Source organism: Falco naumanni, chromosome 12 (assembly GCF_017639655.2).
Source record: "Falco naumanni isolate bFalNau1 chromosome 12, bFalNau1.pat, whole genome shotgun sequence".
Lineage (NCBI taxonomy): Eukaryota > Metazoa > Chordata > Aves > Falconiformes > Falconidae > Falco > Falco naumanni.
Window position 1 is genome coordinate 22,267,721 of NC_054065.1, and position 22,247 is coordinate 22,289,967.

At 41.9% G+C, this 22,247-nt stretch overlaps 1 protein-coding gene and 1 long non-coding RNA gene across 4 annotated transcripts in view; both read right to left on the bottom strand.

Moving 5' to 3' along the window:
• LPGAT1 (lysophosphatidylglycerol acyltransferase 1) overlaps positions 1-8,385 on the bottom strand; it is a 67,160-nt gene extending 58,775 nt beyond the window's left edge. Inside the window, exons 1-3 of one of the 3 annotated variants that reach the window (XM_040611764.1) lie at positions 8,291-8,385; positions 7,798-7,948; positions 7,133-7,400 (exon numbers count right to left, since the gene is read on the bottom strand). In XM_040611764.1, the coding sequence (XP_040467698.1) occupies positions 7,133-7,370 (238 nt within the window). In that variant the 5' untranslated portion in view covers positions 7,371-7,400; positions 7,798-7,948; positions 8,291-8,385. Of the gene's footprint in view, positions 1-5,986; positions 6,208-7,132; positions 7,401-7,797; positions 7,949-8,129; positions 8,239-8,290 lie in introns of those variants that run through there. The other 2 variants (XM_040611763.1, XM_040611765.1) reach the window with 2 other exon arrangements.
• Positions 8,386-9,768: 1,383 nt separating this feature from the next.
• On the bottom strand, positions 9,769-17,548 carry LOC121096127. Its single transcript, XR_005830358.1, has 2 exons — positions 17,457-17,548; positions 9,769-16,463 (listed from the first exon to the last, which is right to left on the bottom strand). It is a non-coding gene; the product is annotated as an uncharacterized LOC121096127 (long non-coding RNA).
• Between the last annotated feature and the right edge of the window lie 4,699 nt (positions 17,549-22,247).

Sequence of the window (22,247 nt, forward strand, 5' to 3'; positions counted from 1 at the left end):
AAATGAACTGGGTTAGGGACAGTGTTTTGTGAGTCACTCACGAAAAAAAGGGGGTGGGTAGTTTCAGTGTGGATCAGGGCTGTGATCCAGACCACCACACAATCATTAAAATATTTGGCCAACAGAACTCAAGCAGCAGTAGAAAGATGGATCTGAAAGGTGGGGACTGGCTTTCTTCAGTGGTACTTCCTGCTTAAAATGCTTGTGAGAGGAGGAAACAAAAACACCCACAAACAAACACAAAAAACCAACAGCCTTATACACAGAGTCCCTCAGTGGTATCATGGAACATTTCTAGGGATGCAAACATATTAGCCTTATTTCTTTCTGTAACTGCATATACAAACGGGTGCGCTATTATCTCAACTGTGTCAACTGCAACAGCAGCACAATTACATGCCTATGCAACCACGCATTTGACATGTCATCTTAAGCATTAGAGTTTATATTCCACTGTAATAAACGCGAGCAGATTACATATCTTGGAGCTGTATGCTGGCTCAGTTCACACTGGAAAGTTACACCACTAAGCTTATATTCCATAAAGGATTTAGTAACTACCCTGTCTAATTAAGGTTGCACAACTCTTCCATTTTTAAGATCCTGTTTTCAGCAGTGTAAAAGCTTGCCAAACTAACCTTTGGCAAGACTTCTCTGTCCCTCACATACACCTGACAGAGAAAGGGGAAGCGATACATTCTGTTCATCTGTTTGAGTTTCATTCTTGAAAAGGTACAGAACAAAATGACAGAGAAAACAGGGTATATCCACACTTACCCATTTTTTTTTCCCCTCCAGTTTTCTTGCAAAGGCCTAGAATTTCTATGCTTTAGAACAGTTACATTAAAGGAGAATGAAAAATTGTATCTCTGACATGTTTCAATACAGATGCAATCATGGTGTCGAAGTGGAAAAAAAAATTTCTCCTTTGTACACTCTGCAAAGAATCTGTGGACAAAAAATTTAAGTCCCTAAGATTTTGCTTCTCCAATCAGAGCTGGGAAAAGCTTTCCTGTAATTATTTCACATGGTTGCTAAAAGCCTACCATCAAGAACAAGAACAGAAAAGGTACAGAGAACAGAGACAGATCTCTCAGGCATTCCGAGTTACATCCTCTCAGACACTCAACCAGTAATGAAGGGAGAAATAAGATGACTAGCACGAATAAATACACTAAAAACAAAGGCCCAGAACTAGGAAGGATGAAAACACATCCTAAAAATAGTAGACTCAGCCATAAGCAGGAATAGAACCCCGAATTCCTGAAACTTTGTCTTCCTTTGGCTGTTAGCACATAAGCTAATTCAGAAGCATCCCAAAGCCATTCCTGGACTTAGAGGTAAATAACCATACCTTTCTGTACAGGTATTCCTCGATAATTTCACCTTTACTATCCTTAGGCAGATGTGACAGATTTGGTACACTTGCAATAGTTCTTGTATTATCCAGAGTTGGTGAAGCAGGAGAAGAGACTAATCCACTAAAAATCCCCACGTTAAGTAGCAACAAACAACAAAAGTATCAATAGCAAAAACACAATAGCATGTGCTTTTTACTCTAAGTTTTGTGCCAGAAGGCAGTAGCTTTATAAAAATAAAATTCAGAGAGCATTTCAATACCTAGTCTTTTGCAATGATTCTTTATAGTTAAATGATACAATAGGAAACTGAAATATAAACTTTATTGCTTTTGACAAATTGCTGACACTAGATGAACTATAAAAGAAATACGGTAAAGCCTGTAACTCCTGTGCCAAAAAGAAGAGATGGGGCATTTCCTGGTGTGATTTTATGTATTATTAAAACAGGACAAGGGTCACTGTATAGCACTCTTTACGGACAGACACATCACTTGCACAACCAAGTTGACAGCAAGTTCACTGTACCTCTTACACAAAAGCACAATGAGCCTTTGCTCTGAGGCCACAGTAAAAACAGCTACAATGTCCCCAACTCGTTCAACTCTCACTTTTTCTTATCAAGAGAGCTCACAAATTATACACAAACGTCCTCTCACAAACAGCAAAATAAATTCAAAGATCCCCGCTTGACCTCAGCATAACCTACACATAAATCATACATATCAGAGAAAGCGCATTTAATTCATGGATTACCTAGAAACTCAACACCTAACCTTAGCATAAATGAAAAATTTCTGTGAGGCATGTTGCTATCCAAATCTACTGAGTCACATCAGGTATTTTTGCACATTCAAAGAAAACAAGAAAAACTTTGTTTCTCCATTCCATACACTGCCTGACTCCCCAAACACGAGTTGTTTCCCTCATGCCCCTCCCTGCCCGGTTCCCAGAGTAGCGACCGATCCCAAAACAGAATACTGCCAGTTCAAAATCACACCATAAGAACAGAGGAGGGTAGAAAACAATGGCAGGGTTACAGGCATAGATAGATCTCCTGAAATAACACCTCCTGCCTTATTTGGAGCAAAAAATTTACTTAATCTCATCTGCTGTTCTCCAGCTTCTGCTGCACTTCCTGCCCAGAGAGGGGCCGACTTGTCATGAGAAGCAGCACAGACCGCACACGCTGTCTGCACTGAGGAAATGTTGTCACAGCAACTCCACCTGTATCTTTCACAGTTCTGAAAGACAAAAATACTCACATTCTTAGAAGATCAGAGGAGTTGAGGCTGTTGAACTGATGAAATGGAAACTAGGAAGATTTCGAAATACAGCGGAGAGGGGGGTGTGTGTGTGAAGTATGACAGCTGAAAAATATTATAGAGTGGTCACTACTTAATCATACGTAGAAACCAGCCAATAAATTTTAAATCACTTGAGGGGAGAGGAGAGGGACACTACTAAAAATCCAAATCAGAATTTTACTCTACTTGACTGAATAACAAAGGAGAAAAGGGAAATTCTCCTTACTTGACAAAACTTGACAATCCTTACATTCTTTAAATGCCACCTTCCCAGCCGACAGAGAACAGTAACAGGCAATAGCACAGGATGAGTTCACCTTTTATTAAGTACTGCATCATACCAGTAAGCATAGTCACACCACTAAGACTTTTTTGTGTGTCATAACAGAGGTGTATTACTCTTCCTTTCATCAGCCCGCAGCCCACCAACCTGTCCAACAGTATTTCAAGACTATGTGTGTCGGCAAGAGGCTGTAACAAGGTTTTGTCAAGTTGTAGTCTTCAGTGCCGGACTATGAAATACTCAGAAGCACAGCTCTCAAGGAAAACCCTTCCCAAGATGCCTACAACCCTGCTAACCACATACAGCACCCCTCTCCCCTCATGCTCTGACAGGCAGAGGAGCGCAGACGGTTGCTACAGTCAAGGACTGCACTGCCAACAGATTACTCTGCTGTCCTAGAGACTTAATTGCAATACTGCAATAACACTATCACAGGCTAATGTTAACTTCTGCATTTAGACAGCAGGAGACTACAAAACAGTAAGCGTATTTAAGCAAAGCAAGCTTTTCTCTAGCAGTCCTAGTTTTAGTGATTTGATTAGATACAGGGATATTAAACTTTAGTCTGCAATAGTTAGTTGCCCAAAGTTGTTCAGATCTAAAAGACGGTCGTTTTAATAACTAGTTTTTTAGGTGAGTAGGAGGTCATCAGAAATACACAACCACAGATATGCTCCATCTCTCTCCCATTACACTTACTGCACTATTTTGTGGCTTCTGGTATACTTGTATATTAAATGACAAACTGTAGTATAGGGGGGGGAAAAAAGGTACTTGCCAACAAAGGATCAAGCACTCTCAAGTTTGCTTTTTTATCTTCCAAAAAATGCAGGAAAATATTTAAAAGTATTATTCAAAGGTGCCTTTCACATCACACCAATACGCAGATTCTGAGTGTCATAACCAAACGGCTCCTACAACAAGAGCAATACGATTATACAAAAAGCCTTAAAAAAAGAAAAAGGCTTAGAAGTTATCAGGCCTTTCTGAAAGCATATAAAAATAACATTGCTAGGCTATCTGAACATTGTTCATAAAAAGACAGTTTTCCTTTTCAAAAGAACAACATTGATATTTATCGTACTCTGCCCTTTAAAAAAACATCAAAGGCAACTAATTATCCCCAAGTTCTCTCATACTTGCATCTTAAGAAGGAGAAGATTAGGGAAAGGAGAGCGACCTTTACAATTTCTCTTCCCATTCCTTCCTTTATTTTGCTTGTCCAGTTATATACTATCTCTTTACATAACATCAAGTGCATCTGCAAGCAGAAACACCCACGTTTATCAAAAAGCACAGATTAAAGCAGCCAATACAGACACAGATCATGTAATTTCTGTAACAAATCCTCTAGGATCCTAGCACAAAAACACAGGTTTATGCGGGGGTAGGGAGGAGAAGGGCAGACCTAACTCATGAGTTTTCCTCAGCTCCTCCAGCTTTATTCAATACACAACAGCAACAAAGCCCAGAAGGAAAACCTAGCACTCACCATATTTTCTTCATTTGGTGTCGAGCTCTATCCTACACATTACATACAAACTTACAGGAGAGAAAAGAAGTTTGCCCTGAATGTACTTTGCAGGCTAAGTTTAAGTCCCTTATTACAAACAGTTTACGACCCAACTGATGACCCAAGCTCGAAAGAAGAAAAGTAAATAAATTAAAAAACTGAAACACACCTTGAACACAACTGAAGCAGCACACTACCTCCAATTAAGAGACAAGTAAACTTATTTAGCTGCTTACCCTCTCAATCGAGAGCAAAAAAACCCCCACCAACCAAACAACTCAAGTGCTCTGCTAGTCAAAGGGAAAGAAGAATCCTTAGTCTCTCAATGAACCTATACATATCTGCTACCTTGTCTTTACTTTTGCAAAAATGGAACATATTGAAGCCTATCTTTGACTTCGTATTTGGAATTGAGAACAGAAGAATTCTGGAGCAATGTCTCCTTCAGATGCACTACTGAAAGTCTTACACACCAATAAAGTAGTATTTCAGTTCTGAATTAGTTATGTCGTAATCCATAAAAACAGTGGACCTAGCAACAGTCTTTTATAAGTGTATCAGTCTGGAAACAGACACGTAAATGACTATCTGTTGAAACCAGAAAGATACACTTTCCAGGTTTGTTCTGCATATGGTGGTGAGGACTGATGAGGGTAAAGAAAGAATGAACAAAGAAATAAACTAGTCTTGCCATTTTGTACCTTCAGTATAAAACAGTTAATGCCTTCATATCAAATTAAATATATTTAAACTGAGACTTTGTACAAGCATTTGCTTAAAATCCTCCCCAAAAGCCATGCTTTACAGTGAAAAAGTGAAAAGGGCCTCCTTACCCAAACACCATCCCAGAACAAACTTCTGTGTAGCTGTTTGTAAATGATACTTCAAATAAACATACTAAGACATTTCAAGACTGTAAAACAAATTATTTCAGATTGTCAAGATACATCAACAACACCAATCAACAGATGCTTCAGGAAGACTCTAGGATATGCAGATCATGCTAAGACCACTTTCCAAGCAATAGGCAAAAGAAACCACACAGTTCTGCAGTCAGCAGTAAAACTATCCCAAGGGAGCTGCTTTCAAAAATTGACAACCATGTTGTCACGGGACAATGGCTTGAATTTTAACTAGCACGTTCGATACACACATCGAATCCCCAGGGTCATATGCTGTATGACTTTAACATTACCATTATACCCATAAACTTTCCCATTTCCAATTAACAATACACACGACACCTTGAAAGGCAATCCTTCCTTCTAGAAGGCCTTTGTGCTTTAAAGCACAAAGCAGACTTTTAAAAATATACCTGCCACTGCAAATACTATGTGGACTTCTTTTAATGAGCAAATACAAACATATAAAAAGATTTTTGAAACAGCGTATCTGGAAAAGCTTGAGCTGTACCAGGCAAGGCAGTTTTGAAGCAGTGCAATGTTGCGACAGTTCTAGCCCGACAGACCAGAATCTAGCTAGCTTGCTGCTGCCACCATCTCCTTAAGAAGAACTGGAAGCTCACCTAGTGTATCCACAGAAACTTTGTGCATCTCGGAAAGGCACACGACAGGGTACCAAAAGGCACATTATCAGAGGCTTCAGCTCTTGTAGCCTAACAAAAAGAGGGCTCCATCAGGGTCAACACTGACTTTCTGACTAATCAGGAGTCTGACCAGACTCCAGAGCTGTGAGCTGCCATTCCTTTTTTTCCTTGTTTACATGGACAAGACCTGCAGATGCAGCCTGGGCAGAAGAGAGGGAAAGAATTTTAGGAGGGCTGTTCATATTTTGCACTCAGTAGATTCATTTTCTTCCCTCTCCAAGGTCTAAGCACACACAAAGAATAGATGGCTGTTTTCTTGCACAAAGTGCAGCAGCCAGGATGAAAATCAGTGCGTTCGAGGACAAGACTAGAGCATTTCTTAATATTTCAGTTCAGTCCATCACCTTGATGAGCCTATGAATACTAACAAGCAAAAATAAGTTCAATAATAGCTGCAAAGCAAGCATGCAGAGGGGAAAAACCCCTACAGATTCTGTCATTAGCTCTGTTAACAATAAAGGAAGAGCCATACAGTCGAGAAACATTGCATATCGCTATTCGTACGAAAGAGGCTCCCTCTGCTCCCCTCTGTTCTGAAGCAGCAGAAGACAGTCGCTGTTGCAAGGAATAGAAGACCTACTCTTCTGACATGAGCTTTGTGTCAAACTCCTTAGCTTTGTGTCCTGATAGTTTTAAGCAGAGAAGATTTAGAGACGCACTGACTCCATAAAGAAAAGTTTGGCTCTATCAGCTACAGTACCCACAGCACAAATCAACTCTCTTTTGAAGAGATGTACGTTTTCCATGTTAAACTAAAATAAAGCGATCAGGATACTTAGGAAAAAGCGTATTTCTGATTATACTAAGACAAAATATCGATTGAGAAACTCTTACTTAACACATGATTAAGTTTTTACCTACGATTTAAAAACGTGTTTCAGTACACTCAGCACCCTGATTCAGAAATAACAATGCATCTCTGAAAGAAACCTGAAAAAAAGAACCACCCCACACATCCACTATACTTAGATATTCCCCTGCACATCCCCATACGAACACATCTGTATTTTAACACTTAGTTACACCTTTACGTTTGTAGTTTTTAAATTAGTAAGACATCCTTACCTGTGTATCCTGCCCACCAGCCCCAGGAAGCCACCATAGCTAAAAGCCACTTAAATAATACTCCTTCGATATACCAGAAGCTTTCACTGTCCAACACTCGGAGAGGCTGCAGCATAATTAAATACAAGACGTAGGACGGAATAGCCACCAGGTTATTGGCGACCATAAAAGCGAACCTGAGGAGTGCCTTCAGGCAGGTATAGCCCACCCGCCGGGCCTGCTCTACAGTCACGGCCATTCTCTCCACAGCGGAGGGCGCGGGACCGTCCTGCGGGGAGAGGAGAGACAAGGCACAGGTAGCGCTCCCCGGGAGGGCGAGGCGGGGGCGCCCCGCGGACCCACCACCCGCCGCCGCCGTTAGTCACCGGGGAAGGAAGCGGCCCCCGCTCCAGGGGGCTCGGAGGCAGCGCCGCGACCCTCCGGCCGGCGCCACCTCCCCTCCGCTCCCCTCAGCGGGACGCCGGCCCGCCTGAGGGGGACACGCGCGCGACCCCGAGCCCGCCTCCGTCTTCCCACCCCCCACCCCCCCAAAAAAAAAAAAGGTCGCGGGGGATAGCGCGGCTGCCGGCGGCCTCGCCCCCTGCCCCGCAGCGGCTGACAGCAGCCGGGGCCCGGAGGCGGCGCTGAGGGGAGCGGGCGGCGGCGGGCCCGGCCGCGGGACTCACCTCCGGCAGGGCGGCGGAGCGGCAGCGGAAGCGGCGGCGGGGCTGGGGGAGCTGGGCCCGGCGGTAGAGACGGCAGTCCCGGCTGGCGGCGGCTCATGGACCCGGAGGTGGCTGGCCCGGCCGCGGCAGCGCTTACTCGCCCTGCGGCTCCCTGCAGAGAGAGGGGGGCGGGCGGCGTGAGCGCGGGGGCCGGCGGGCGGGGAGGCGGGAGCGCCGGGCCGGGCGGGCAGGCGCAGACCGCGGGTTCACCTCGGTTCTCCCGCGCCGGCGGCCGGGCCGGGCCGGGCCGGGCCTGGCACCCCTTCCCTTCCCCTCCCCGCCCTGCCCCTTACCCTTCCCCTCCCTGCCCGCTCGGCTCGGCTGGGCACGGCGCTCCACGGGCGGGACCGAGCCGAGCCCCGGCCCCGCAAGGACAGGCGGGTGCCGCGGGCGGGGGGAGGACCCTGCACCTGTTGGGGGCGGGGGCCCGGCCCGGCCCGCGCAGGGTCCGTACCTCGGCACCGCCGCCGGCAGCGCGGGCCGCCCCGGGTTCATGCCGGCCGCTGGGGCCGCGCTCCCCGCCCCCGCCGGCTGCGTGTCCGCCGTGACCGCCCGCCCGCTCGCAGCCCAGAAGCGGGGCTGGCGCTGCAGCGAGCGCCGCCCCCCGCCGGAGAGCGCGGGCGGCTGCGCCCCCCGCCCCTCCCTCACACACACACACACACGCCCAGCGGCGCGGAGCGGGCCCCGGCTGTCCGCCCCCGGGAGGGGAGCACCGCCGCGCCGGGCCGCCGTGCCCCCGCTCCCCCGAGGGGCAGGAGCGGCTCCTGTGGCCGCCCCAGAGCCCGGCCGGGCGGCAGCGACCCCGCACGCCGCCGCGGCCACCCGCGGCCCTCGTCAGCGGTTTGGGTTAGGGCTGGGTCACCGGGGCAGGCGGAAGAGGGGACGCTGCCACAGGTCGCCGCAGCACCGCCAGAAGGACCCTTCGGGCCCGGCCAGCAGCAACATGTTTTGTCTTGTCCCTGTAGTCAGAATTCCCTTCTGCATGCTTTTTATGGATCAGCTTCTCCTGCTGTTTTTCTTAAGCATCCTCCCCCTGCAGCCACAGGCGTCACCTACTTCTTCTACACCATCTACAGCAGCACTTGACCCTGACCCTGAAGCAGCCGAGGGGGGGAGTAAGACTTCCCAGCCCCCCCCCCCCCCCCCCCCAACCAACCTGTCCCCCCACACAGCCTCTCCAGGGTGAGGAATATTTGCCTTCAGTGTAACTGCATCATCCCTTGTGGCAATAGGGGACTGCTGCTCCCCTGCCTTCGCTGCACCCCCCGACTGGGCTGGAAAGCAGCGCCAGACCTCCTTCAGCCCCCCGGACCGACCAGGCTCCCCTTCCTCAGCCTCCTTCAAGTACGGCAAGACCTATGTTGAGCAGAATGGCTTGTGCCAGTCACGTTAACTCTGTTTCTATACCTTAAGAACCCAAACAGATGGAAAAAACACAACTACACCTTAAAAAGGAGACATGCTAGAAGGTTTTACAGAATTTTCAAATTAGAATGGGGTTTTATTTCTAATTGTAGACTGAGAAACATATCACTTTCACATACAAAACATACCATATGTAAAGCTAGTCCACTGTTTCCTAGACAATGAGGCTTCAGAGATGACAAAATTGAATCCCAACCTCCATTCCAGGAAGAAAACAAAGTTGCTATTGCAGATAAATTTAATTTGAGAATTTAAAACCACAAACAACTAAATAATGCCATCATGTTCTATTTAAGCAAAACAAAACAAAACTCCTGACCTTCTTGACAAAAAGGACACGCCTTGCATAAGTGTTTCCAAGTCTGGGTGTTCTGTCTACGTTATTTTTATTACTGGGTTAGATCTGACAGTTGTGCTCAGTAATCGTTATGCAGTCATCTTGAGCTGTTCTGAAGTGTTACCAGCTTCTGTAAGATGGGGTGGTTGTGGGGGTTGGTTTTTATTTTCCTTTTATATCTCATGCAAACAACTCTGGGCATACACTTGAACTTATTCTCACCAAAATTATACTTGAAAATCCTCAGAGCAAGAAAAATTTCCAAGCCATAATTAATGTTACATCTTAATTTTTACATCCCAACAGCAATATAAAGCCTTGTTTATGTATTATTCCAAGATGAAAAAAAATGACTTTTGAATCAAATTTGGTATTACTGTACAATTTGGAATAACATTCTCTAATCTGATGCATCAAAATGAGGGACTGCACAAATTATGTTAGACAATCAATGAATTAGGCAATTTATATTGCAGAAAGGAATTGCACATGGGGAAGCTGGCGTACAAAGCATTCTTTGTCAGAGTGACTGCCTTAAAGCTTAGGAAGCTGTGGTTTAGCATTTTGCTGAATGAGCTAGTAGCAAAGACCCACCCCTATTCCTCATTTCCTGGCCTTCACATGGACAACCCAAGTCCTAGGAAGCGTGCACAATGAAATACCCGTCATGGATCTTGAGAAGCCTGCTGTCTGTCATCCAGTCTGAGCCTCTGAAGAATCCTTTCTAGTATAAAGTAAAATGTACATGTATATATTGTGCCATTACTGCAAACAAAAAGAAGAAAACTAAGCAGTAGGAATTTCTTTTTTTTTCATTTGGTCAATAACTGTTAATGCTGAAGCTCAAAGTTTCAAAATTGTTTTTTTCATTTTGATTTTATTTTAAAAAAAAAATCTGATTTCTGGAAGCAGTTCCTCATAATCCCCGAGTTTCATGACCTTTCATTGTATGTTGTTTGTCATTTTACTATTACAAACGCAAAAAAGGCAAACAATTAATATAAGCAACTCTCAGCTTGTTGCCTTTTTAATGATTTCTCTAAAGTTTACATATTTTTGACTGGATACCCCCCATAACTGTGTCTTCTTAGCCTTGCAGAAATACTGACAGGGATGTTACTACTGATCATTGTAAAAATACAATTTAATGTGCTTATTAAGCAGTAGATACAGATTCTAATATTGCTAATACTAGGTGATTAACTGATGTCAAGGATCACTGGAGCAGATAATTAAATATTGGAGTTGTCTCCCACTCACTTCCAAAAAACCCCTATAGACCAAACAAACAAAAAAGATTAGACTTATTCCTGCCTATAAGAAGGAAAACCACCTTATTACTGAGGTGGGGACTTTACACAGTAATAAACACACACATCTGTTACATTCAGTTACTTAAGTTACCCTAAACAGCATGTAGGTTACTGCAAGGGAGCTGCAATCTGGAAGATTCTTCATTCACACAGGCTGGATTTGACCACTGTATCTGGCTGTAAGATTCAAGTCAGGTTTTTGTCATAAGAGGCTTTTGAAGAAGATAACGTTTTTTGTCTCTGGGTACACTTCAAGAAGCGATTAGCCACTGTCATTCTCATATGATACCATTCAATGGCACATATTTGCATTCCAACTTTGCCGTAGCATTAGAGCTGCCTGCAAGCATAGCTGTAAGGAAGGAATGCATTGCAGACATTCAAGTAGTCCACAAGTCACAGAGGCATGGATAACCATAATGAAATTCAGGTTCAAAGCTGTAAACACCAAGCCAACTAAAAGATTTGTTTCTGGAGTTCAGAAACAGTAAGCTTTGGAACGCTTTTCAACCTCTGTCTGGGTCAAAGGTTGGGAAATGGAAAGCTGCTCATTTGTCCTAACCAGATTGAATCAGTTCTCCCTGCTTGCTTTCCTTGTTAGCAAACTGAAGTCACAGATGCCATATGGTCAGAGGAAAAAGGGGTTAGGAGGATGCACTTGTGTGCTGATGACACTAAAACCAAAATTGCCTTTAAAAATCATAAAGGCTTGTCATACAGAAAGCAAAGACAAGAAAACAGCCTGAGAAATCTCAGAAATTCCACACAGCAGAAAACAACTACTGTTTCCAACCTCTCAGAAGCAGCAACTTGCCACTTGAGAAATTGTATACAGTTTTATAAAAAAAAACCACAACAAAACAAAAGCATGACAGAAAAGATGAAAGTAGACAAAACTGCCATAAGGAACTACAAAGTTAGGAGCATGTGCAGAACAGACTGCTGTAAGATGCATAACATGAAACAGGGTTTATACTCACGGGAGCATAAATCCAGAGAGAATCTCAAGTGAATTAAGTAGTTAGCATTAGATCTGGGGAAAAAAAGTTTAAAGAAGCACCAAGAATAACTTCACAACTATGTTTTCTGTAGGCTGCAATAAAGAAAGAAGGGAAAAGAACCGGTATGGGGAAAAAAACCCCAAAAACCATAATCACACACACACACAAAACCCAAAGGGAATAAATCGTGTGCCCTTTGGGGAAGAAAAAAAAAAAGATTTAATTACATTTTTAACCTCCAATTCTGAGCTGCTTTACAGAGTGTCAAATGCCCTTGTATGGAGTATTTTTGCATTGCTGTCTTCAGAAAGTTAAGTATTTCACTCATTTTCATAATGACAGTTAAACCTTCCAAAAATATTCTGTAACCGCAACTTCCATTACATCCTATGTATGAGAGGGAAAATCACCTCCATTCTCCAAGTAAATTCTTAAATTTAAAGGGCAGTATCAGTCACTCCATCTCTACCAGCTGTACCTCAAGAGGAACAGAGGAAACATGTTTCAAGTTCCTTGATCTTCAGTGGCAAGCTGTTCTAATGTCCTTTCTCTTACCCATCCAACAGTAGCCTTTTAGATACATCAGTTCCTTTTGAAGGGTCACATCCATTTATCACACACAAAATGCAAAACCCAGGCCATTTTCCTTTTCTGATTTTTCTCTGGGAAGTAAATGATACCAGACTATTTGACCTTTCAGTCAAAGATGCTTTTATTTGCATCTTCATTCTTTTAAGGACACTTTGGGGTAATGTGAAGGAACCATTAAAATGGAAGTAAATAGTGGCATTGACTTGAACACTTGTGACCTTCCTGTATTTATGTAAAAAGGCTTTGACCTGACACAGGGCTCAGCCTTCTAACAAGGCCCCTTCCCTTGCCCCCCTCTCCAGATCCCACATGCAGTATCCCTCACAGACAAGTCAGCCTTGCCAGTTCCTACAGCTCTAGCATAGAGTTGTCATTTTTGCTCATTTTTTCTAATATTTTTAAGTTCTTGGATGAGAGGCTAAGTTTTTTTCACATTAAAAATTTATGGGCCTCAGAAAAAGCATGTCACAGCTGTGACCAAAGATTTCAGGTTCATGATGAATGCATGCTTTTTCCCCACCCCTCTACTAGCTTGAGTTGACATCAGACTCAGCGTTAGTTCTAACAAGACTGCATGATACCAAGTTAAGGCCTTGGGTTGTTTTAGGGCCTTTTTTTTTTCCTGGGGAGAAAGTAGCAAAGATTTCCTGGTTTTAAACAAGCAATCTATATAAACACACAACCAAACAAACCAAAGAAACCAAGTTATTGCTAAGATAAGAGAGACTAAACAAATGGTATTTCTTCTGAGTAAATCAAAACAGCATTGAAGTAGCACTGCCACGTTGTTATGTTGCTGGACCCCAGATATGTTGTAGGCTGGTTTTTTACATATCAGGAATCATTAAATATTATGCAAGTTGTATTGTTACACAGTTCTTTGAGTTAATATTTCATTCAAAAATTTTTGTAATTTTGGAATCTCTAAATGAGACTAAGTAAACATTTTATAACCAGGTATTACTGCCTTTGTAATTTTGCTCTAGGGAATTTTATGTAGTTAAGACACAGACAGAAGAATAAACTCTGGCTCCAGTAAGGAAACTCCAGCATAATGCTTGGAATTTTGTCCAACAAAGTAAAAATTAAAATTCAACACACAGCTTCTGGGGAAAGAAAAAGCTGAGCTATAGCCAAGGAGGCCATATGACATGGAAGACACAGCTATGCTAAATCAGTGCAAGTACACATTATCAAGCGTGCTACTGGGGAAGAGAGAAGCCCACTCATATCTAATGCTGGGTCTGGCTACGGTCCCATCACTGTCTAATTAAAGTCCCACAGCAAAATGAGTCTTTATACAGTGAGAAATCTCAACATGTACTACACTCTCCCTGCTCTGCACCTCAGATTGAGCTCACCTGTTGGTTTACTGCTGTTCAATTTAATTTGCCAACATAGCCAGGTGCTCTCTATAACAATGTATTTTTGACCCATGTGATAGCTAGTTCTTCTTTATCACATGTTTCCCAATAGTTTCCGGAGGCCAAGGCAGTGTCAAAATAGATTTGCTGGGTATGAACACATAAAACAATAGTTTACAAACTTTTTCAGGTGGAGATTATGTTCTACAATTTAGAAGCACTCTGTTATTTATGATTTGTCAAGGGTTTGTTTTTAACTATTTTTGGACACATTTATTTTCTTCGTAGCAAAAAAGGAGCATGATAACCAGTATCTGTACTACTTCCGCCACAAAGAACCTAAAGGGATTTCAAGTATAAGATACAGAAGGGGTCCAAGCCATATGGTGCTTCACTCAAGGCTATCCTGATCTCCCAAAAGAATCTGGCTAGATTCACATCTGAATGTGCTTACTCTTTCTACATCACAGCAACCCAAATCAAGGAAGTTTGGAGCTGGGTAGGCACACACACTCATCTTTGTTCATGACCTTCACCATTTGTAAGAAAGGTGAAAAAACAGAATGCACCACATACGAACAATTTGCCAGTTAGTCGAGACTAGCAGAAGGTGAGGCAGTTGTAACCATCTCTCTCCTACCAGCTATATGCAAATTTCTTAATTTTCCACATAGAGACTGTTAGCCTTTACAACAATGCCACTCTTGGATTTTTCCATCTCAATCTGCTTTACATAAAATGTATGTACCATCTGTTTTAGTTGCTTTTCATCTAGCATATCAAGAATATAAGCCCTCTTGGTGCAGGTACATGTTCTTTACCTCACATGCAGATTACTTGTAATGTATTTCTTTTTTTTTTTTTTTCAAAAAAGGAGAGGTTAGCTCTCAAAAAAGTTATGTTTTCAACAGCTAAACCCCTCAAAAGATATTTAAATCTCCTTAAAGATGCAGGCATTAATATGAAGTTCCCTTTTCTGGCTACTATTTTCATAAGGGTATGAAATAAGCAAAACCTCAGTATCAACTATAGAAGGACAGTGCCTTGAGTCTCAGGTTTGTAATTTTTTGTTTGGTTGGGGTTTTTTTCAACAAAATACACATTTGATGCAGTAACCTAATATATACATCTTCCAACAGGAAAAAAACCCCTGTTGTTCCAGGTATTACACTACCATTTCATACCATACTAAGCTTTCCCATACCAATGCCTGTCAATTCAAGCTGAATAACTCAGATGGGTTTAGGTGTTTAATTTCTCATTAAAAGTAAACTGAAGACTTTGACAGAGACCACTTATTAAAGATGTGTAACAGATACACTGCAATGCAACCAGATGGTCAGCAAGCAACACTTTCATTTGTTACTGCACGTAATGTGTTTCTGTCACAGTGTGTGTGTCAATCAATGGGCAGCCTCAGTAGAGCACAACAAAGCTGAGTTCTCGTCTCAGTTACATGGGTGTTTTTCAGCCATTGACACTGCTGTCACCAAGGTGAGTTTGAGCCGAGGGTTTACTTTTGGTTTGTCTGGGGCTGGTTCTTTTTGTTTCCTTGGGGTGGTTTTTTTGGTTTGTTTTTTTTGTTTGTTTGTTTTTTTGGTTTTTTTTGTTGGGTGTTTTTTTTTTTGTGTGTGGGGGGTTTTTGTTAGTTTTTTTGGGTTTTGTAAGGAAGCTCTAGAATTACTCCAACTGCTTACTGAATCTTTAACCTCTGTGCTAGCTTGGTTATGAAATCTTTCATCCATGACAAATAGATTTAGTTCAATCGCCTCTACAGTATCACATTACTTCAAACAATGATCGTATATAAGACTGCATTTTGCAAGATTTTTATAAGCCCATAAAGTCTGCATATGGAAGCATGGTACAAACACAAAAACGAAGCCAACCTGTCTTTAAGCAGATGGGACTTCTAACATTTTCTAGCTATCACACTGTTTTGCCATTAGCCACTTTAAATAAAAGAATTTAGTAAAAATGGTGACTTGACTGCACTGAGTTACCTCTACTATTTATCTCCAACTGCAATGGCAAATTAAGCACTACAATGCATGGTTCTGATCATACAGATCAATATGCTGCGAGGTCAGTCATCAGATGAAGCTCCTATTCTCTCCAAACTCATTAAAGTTCATTTCAAGTCAACATTTGCCAGACTGACTGACTTAGGTTTTGGTAAACTTATCAACATCCAGTCAATGTTTGTACATCAAACTGCAAATACAAGTGAACTAAACAAATACTTATCATTGTTAAGATGATTCTCACACTTAAAGCCCCAGTGAATAGCTGGTTATAAAGTTGAAGAGGTATTCAGACTACTTTATCCTTTCTATGTTTGTTGGATTCTGTATCATTACAAACTAAAATTAATACTGATGTTTCAGAAAAGTGGTGGGTTTTCTACTTGAAAAAGAAAGTAGAGAGTCCAATGTAACAAAGACAGCTGCCTTTGTGGGGGAGTCTATTTGTTCATGTGCTGAATTCCAGTGATTTCAGGCAGCCCTGTGCAAAGTGCAAAGATCCATCCCATTTCAGCTGACAGAAGAACTGGGGACAAAGCAATCAGGTCTGATCCAAGGTCCACTGAGCATTTCTAGGAAGTAGGTATTGTAACATAAATACCATCACTGATATTTGATCAGGACAGAGGTCTATTAAGGAAAAAAAAAAAAAAACCAAAAAACCAAAAAACCACAATCTTCCCTCTCTCAACTCAGCACAGCATGTGACCTCCTGGTCTTATGGTGCCATATGCCTCTTTGCAACTCTTTTGCTTAGCTTCCTCAAGACTATGTTTTATTTGGTTATGGAAAGAAGGTAATGATGAATATGCAAGCTAGTTCTGCAGTTTTCGCACAAGCAGAATCTGACTGAACAAACAGTGCAACACTGGGAAATCCAAAAGGAGAAGTCGCATCGTAATTTGCATTTAAGCTACACTTTCACCCACATCCTTTGCAGTCTCACTACCTGCTTTTTTCATGGGTGAAACACACTATTGTCTCTCTGCTGAATGTAGTAAATACTGTCAATGGCAACTAATTATTTCCTTGGGAAAAGTTCAGTTAAAGCTATTGTTGGCATTGGTTAATCAGTAATCATTAAGTTAGATAATGCTATTGGGCCTTAAAAAAGTAACCTTATTTTTGCCTTTTTTTCCCCTCCTTTTCTTCAGAATTAAAGATGTTGGGGGAGGTTGAATTCCTTATAAAGAATAATAAGAAATGTATATATATATTATATATATTCTTACACATAATAAATATACATTATGTATATACTTATATATAAAGAATGTATAAGAAAAACCTTATACATCTTGGTTGTAGTTTCACATTAAATTTATCATCCTAAGCCAGGGACAGTCCCCATGTGCATTGGAGGGAGAGGAAGGGAGGAGGTTCCATCGCCACTGCTATGTCGTATGACTGCCATCAACAAGAAGGCCCCTTTCCCATCCTCCCCACAGCAAATCCAAGCTAGGCCATTTTATCTTGATTTATACTAGCCAGCAGCAGATTTAAGCAACAGTTGAAGAGGAATTTTAATCTAGAGAGATGGAAGTAATACTTCTAATACTTCCTACCAGAGACATCCAAGACCAAGCCTGTGCCACAGCACACACGTTTGTAAGGGACAAATAGTCCCTATTTTCATGCCACAGGGTCAAGTGCTGCCCAGAAGTTCCGCAGGCTGGCATGTGCAGTAAGTGCTGGAAATTGTTCTTCCTAAAATACCACAATTGTTTATCATTAGTGCTATTGATGCATTTCAACTTAATAAAATGTTATAAAAGCCATTACACCATTGTTAACTCTGGCTAAGAAAAGCAATCCTAATGGCGTGGATGAATCCAGCCAGACCACAAGGGATTATGTAGCTTGATCTGCTCAGCCTAAGTCTTACAACAAAAAGGCAGAGGGAAACAGAACTAAGGTTTCACAAGGAAAAAAACTGCAAAAGAAAAAAAATGATTAAAACATAAAACCACAAACTCCCTTTACTACACAGAAGTGATGCAAGGGGAAAAGAAAAAAAAGAAAAAACCCTTTCAAACATCTACTAAACTATCACCCCTTTTTCTCCATATATGAATACTCTGCGCCCAGTTGTCCCGGTTTCACTGACCTCCTTTGGACACACATACACCCTTGTTGATCCCACTTGACCCAGGCTGTGGCTGATCCAACCTACCAGCATTTTATGCCTAGTGCCTCACACTGTCTCAAATGCAGTTTCACTACAGTCCCAGTTTTCACCTCTTCATGCTCTGTATTCCCAAGGGTTCGAATGGAAGCTGGTGCCAAAAGAGCTCTGAGCAGGAGGAGGCAGAAGAGCATGACCTGGTCTGATGGCATATTTGAGTAGGACATAGTACCTGCAGCATACTTACCCCCAGACACTCACCACATTGTTTCAGATGGTGATGCATCCCCAGCTTTGAGGGTTAAAAAAATGGTAGTTAAACGAAGTTGTGAGATTGATAAATGAAGTCTAGTTATTGGTATAACTCAGGTCTTTCTGCTTGCTCCCACTAATTATTGTCAAGATCAACAGAAAGCAGTGAAAGCCACTACAATTAGATTGGGGGGTGGGGTGGGGGGAGAGCAATGTAGAGGAGAAGTGGAAACAGGCTGATGTGTTGAGGTTCTGAGCAATTATCAAAAGATGTGCCTTGTGTTAATGCCAAGTGGTAAAATGAAACATCACAGCAAATTCAGTATCACAAAACCATAACTGCTTATCACAGTAAGCTATGAAGACTTTGCACTGACTTAACGGAGGTCAAAATTTAATTGCATGTCTTTTAGATAACGTTTAGAAATGGCAGCATCTGTCTAAAGGCAAGACATTAATTCAAATCTTTTAGGCTAAAAATTTAGAAAAGCAGAAAGTTCCAGTCAGAGCAAGAATACAAAAAAGTAAATAAACTATTATCTTGTCATAAAACACATCTTGATTGGCAAATCTAAGTAAGGATCAAACCAGTAGTATGCTGGAGAAATAGCTACATATAGCAGACTGTAGGGTTCAGTATTTAACCTACTTTTCAATGTTCTTTTCTTGTGTATTCCAGTATTTGTGTATTCTAGCAATTCTTGCCTCCCCAAACCAGCCTAGCATCCTCTTTTCCACTGTTAATACTCGGGGAGGACTGGAGCTAGACCCTTATCAAAGAAAAGCTACTGAAGATAAACACAAAAATAAAATCCAGCAGTTGAAGAACAAATTGTATTGGATTTGTTACAGCTTGTTACTAAGTATTCTCAGGCTTGAGCAGTGAAGAAACAGGACGTACTATGGGGTGGTACCTTAATTCCAGACTATCTTGGTGCCTGAGATTACCAGCCGATAGCCTAGTAGGGAACAACCCTAGCTAGGGCAATGTCCTGGACACAGGAATCTGCAGGAAGATCTACCATGCCCAGCTGTAAACTGTTTCTTTTCCTGAAGGCAAGGAGGAGTGGAAGCAGAGGCTTGACACCTTCTAGTCCCACATCAGCTATTGCTGCTCAGGCTGGGGTGGAGGCTAGTAATTTGGAATACGCAAATTATATTACACATTCCACTCCCTACAACACACACTTTTATTGTGGTAACTTCTGTCTCCAAGGGGAGGTAGCATAAGGGTTGTTACATACCATAAACATTGATCATCTCTCCCCTAAGGATGGGGTACACATTAAAAACAAACAAACAAACAAAAAAACCCCAACCCTACCAACCCAAAACAACAGCAGTCATTAGATGAGGCCACTACAACATTCCCTGGGTTCCACTCTTCTAGATGGCAGGAGGCAGTATCTAGGACTGCAAGCAAGCCTAAGTTGTGTGCGCCCCAGTCTAGAGCAGAAAGACGTTCCAGGTGAGGAAATGTACCTGGATCTCTGCTATTCATTATGCTGCCAACCACCGTAATGCTCGCTCCTGGCTACAACATTTTCCCAGCAAAACATGACCAAGGAAGACAGCAGCCCTAACACAGCCTGGTCAGGCAGCAGCTCTCGCTCATTGAAAAGCAGTGATGACTATTCCTACTGTTACTCCACAAACACACTATTTCCTAGCTCCCTCTGCTCCTCCTTCTTTGATATAAATTCCTAAGTATCACAGTTTTTGAAAGATAACTTAAGGGAGTAACAAAAAGTAACACTAGGTACATTAGGAAGGACTGGGTGCAAACACTGTTGCACAGGATGACCTGTTAGAAGCTATGGATTAAGTCTGGAGGAGATGGATGAAAGGGTGCAAGTTAGCAGCTGGATGGAGACACAAATGAGTTTAAATTCAGTTGTGATTTGAAGAATGAAGGCAATAAATTGTAGGGTGGGGAAAAAAGGTTGCTCCAATGTTTACGTAAGATTGCTCAAATATACTACATAATACACTCTGGAGAAGCCTAAACCATTGCAGGAAGTCAGGAAGATTTGCAAATCACTGCTTTAACCAATGCACCGTCAATTCTTCACCAGAGGCCTTAGAAACCACCACTACCTTACTTCATGATCAAAACAAAAAGATAAAAACATTGACTTGCAACCCTGTAGGCCAGACATCAGCAGCTGCCAAGAACTCACACTGTCTCCGGTCACTTCTTTAAAAACAGAAAATAAATGAAATATCCTTGCAAAACACAATGGATTAATATTCTGTTCAACAGGGAAGTGTTTAGTGTCACAGTAATACCTATATATTTGCTATTTTAGTTGAAAGCCTGTATTTTTCAAGTATTATCACTGTTTTTCAGTAGAATCTCTACTTAATTAACTATTTCTTTCTAGGTCTCTGTGCCCTTGTTCAGAGTTCATCCTGTGAGGTATGTTGCTTGGATCCTACCAAGCCTGTAACAGCTGATCTGATTCACATTGGATTTTAGTTGAACTGTTAAAAATTCCTGCAGTGTTTCTACAAAGGTTACCACAATGTACACAAATGTACGTTTACTTACATCCCTTCATCGTGAAAGACAAGCAGTATGAATTATTGACTAAAACCAGTTCATGTGAGCCTAGGTATTATATATACAGTAGAGAAGACTTTTATATAATCTGATTGTACTAGTCTGTGACTTCATTATGCAGGGAATCACGAACTGGAATACTCAGATTTTTCAGTCGAGCCTACAGTTTCACATACGGAGCTATTTGCATACACTCACGTCCAGGCCAAGTCCACTCCTAAGTATACCTCTTGTCTGCAAAACAGAGTTCAGAGCTGCCTGCATAAATGCAAAAAAAAAAAAACCTCCACACAACTAAATTTTGAATTTGTGATACAATGCTATTGGATTGTCCACAAAAAAACCCAAACCAAACAAGCAGAGCAGCACATAAATTCCAGCCATTGCTATCAGCTAGATAAAAACAGATGCTTATGAACATGATTTTAGTCTTAGCAACTCAGAAGTACTAATTCTGTTGCATTAGACTTCATTAAGTACACAAACTAGTTTTTAATCAATAGTTTCATTACTTAATATATGTTATTTGAGTGTATTTATCAAATGCACTAACATCTCTCTCCCTCGAAACTCAAACACCTCAAGATCCTTTTCAGATTCTCTTTCAGAATTCTTTAATCTTTGCTATTACAGAAATATAAATTTCTCCAGTTTCCCTTATCTTCCAACCCCCTTCAGAGTAGCAGTTGCTTACACACGCACAAATACTTTAAATACTAAATTCTTGAAGAAAAGCTACAAAGCTTTCATGTATCTCCAACACACTTTACTAAAAAGTGGAATACCCAGTCAGCTGTAGCCCCTTCTACTCATAGGTAGTCAAAATAATTAAAACCCAAATTTAAATAATGACATCATTAATCACAGGTAGCATTCTTTGCAATGACTGGATTCTTTGCCATTGCCTGGATAACACCAGTGAATATTTCACTGTATCAGGTTGTATGTCCTGCCAGGCTTGTAATTGAACTGGCCTGGAAGTTTTAATATTTTAGAGTGGCACAAATGAGTCATGGTCTCGGCTGCCTCCGCTGAGCATGAATTATGTACTTCATTTTAACAAAGTCCAATACAGAACCACAGCAGAGATGCTGTGTCCTCTGTCAACCCTAGTACAGCATTAACATGATTTGTCCCACGTTGAAGGAAACTTTTGCCTACATTTTGTTCAGAAATTTGATTCCTGTGAATGTCTTGTGAATCCATCTAGACTGTCGAGTAACCAGATCACTGGTGAACAAGTTACATCTCAGGCAGCACAGCTGTAGATTGCTGCTCTCTTGCCGGACAGGGCCCTCTCCATCTCTGTCCTGCAATTTCAGCCATCAATTTTTCATTACCAAACTAGTACTAAGAACAGGTACAAATGAATCAGTGCTCAAACAGCTAAACTGCTATGACTAACCAGGCTCCACA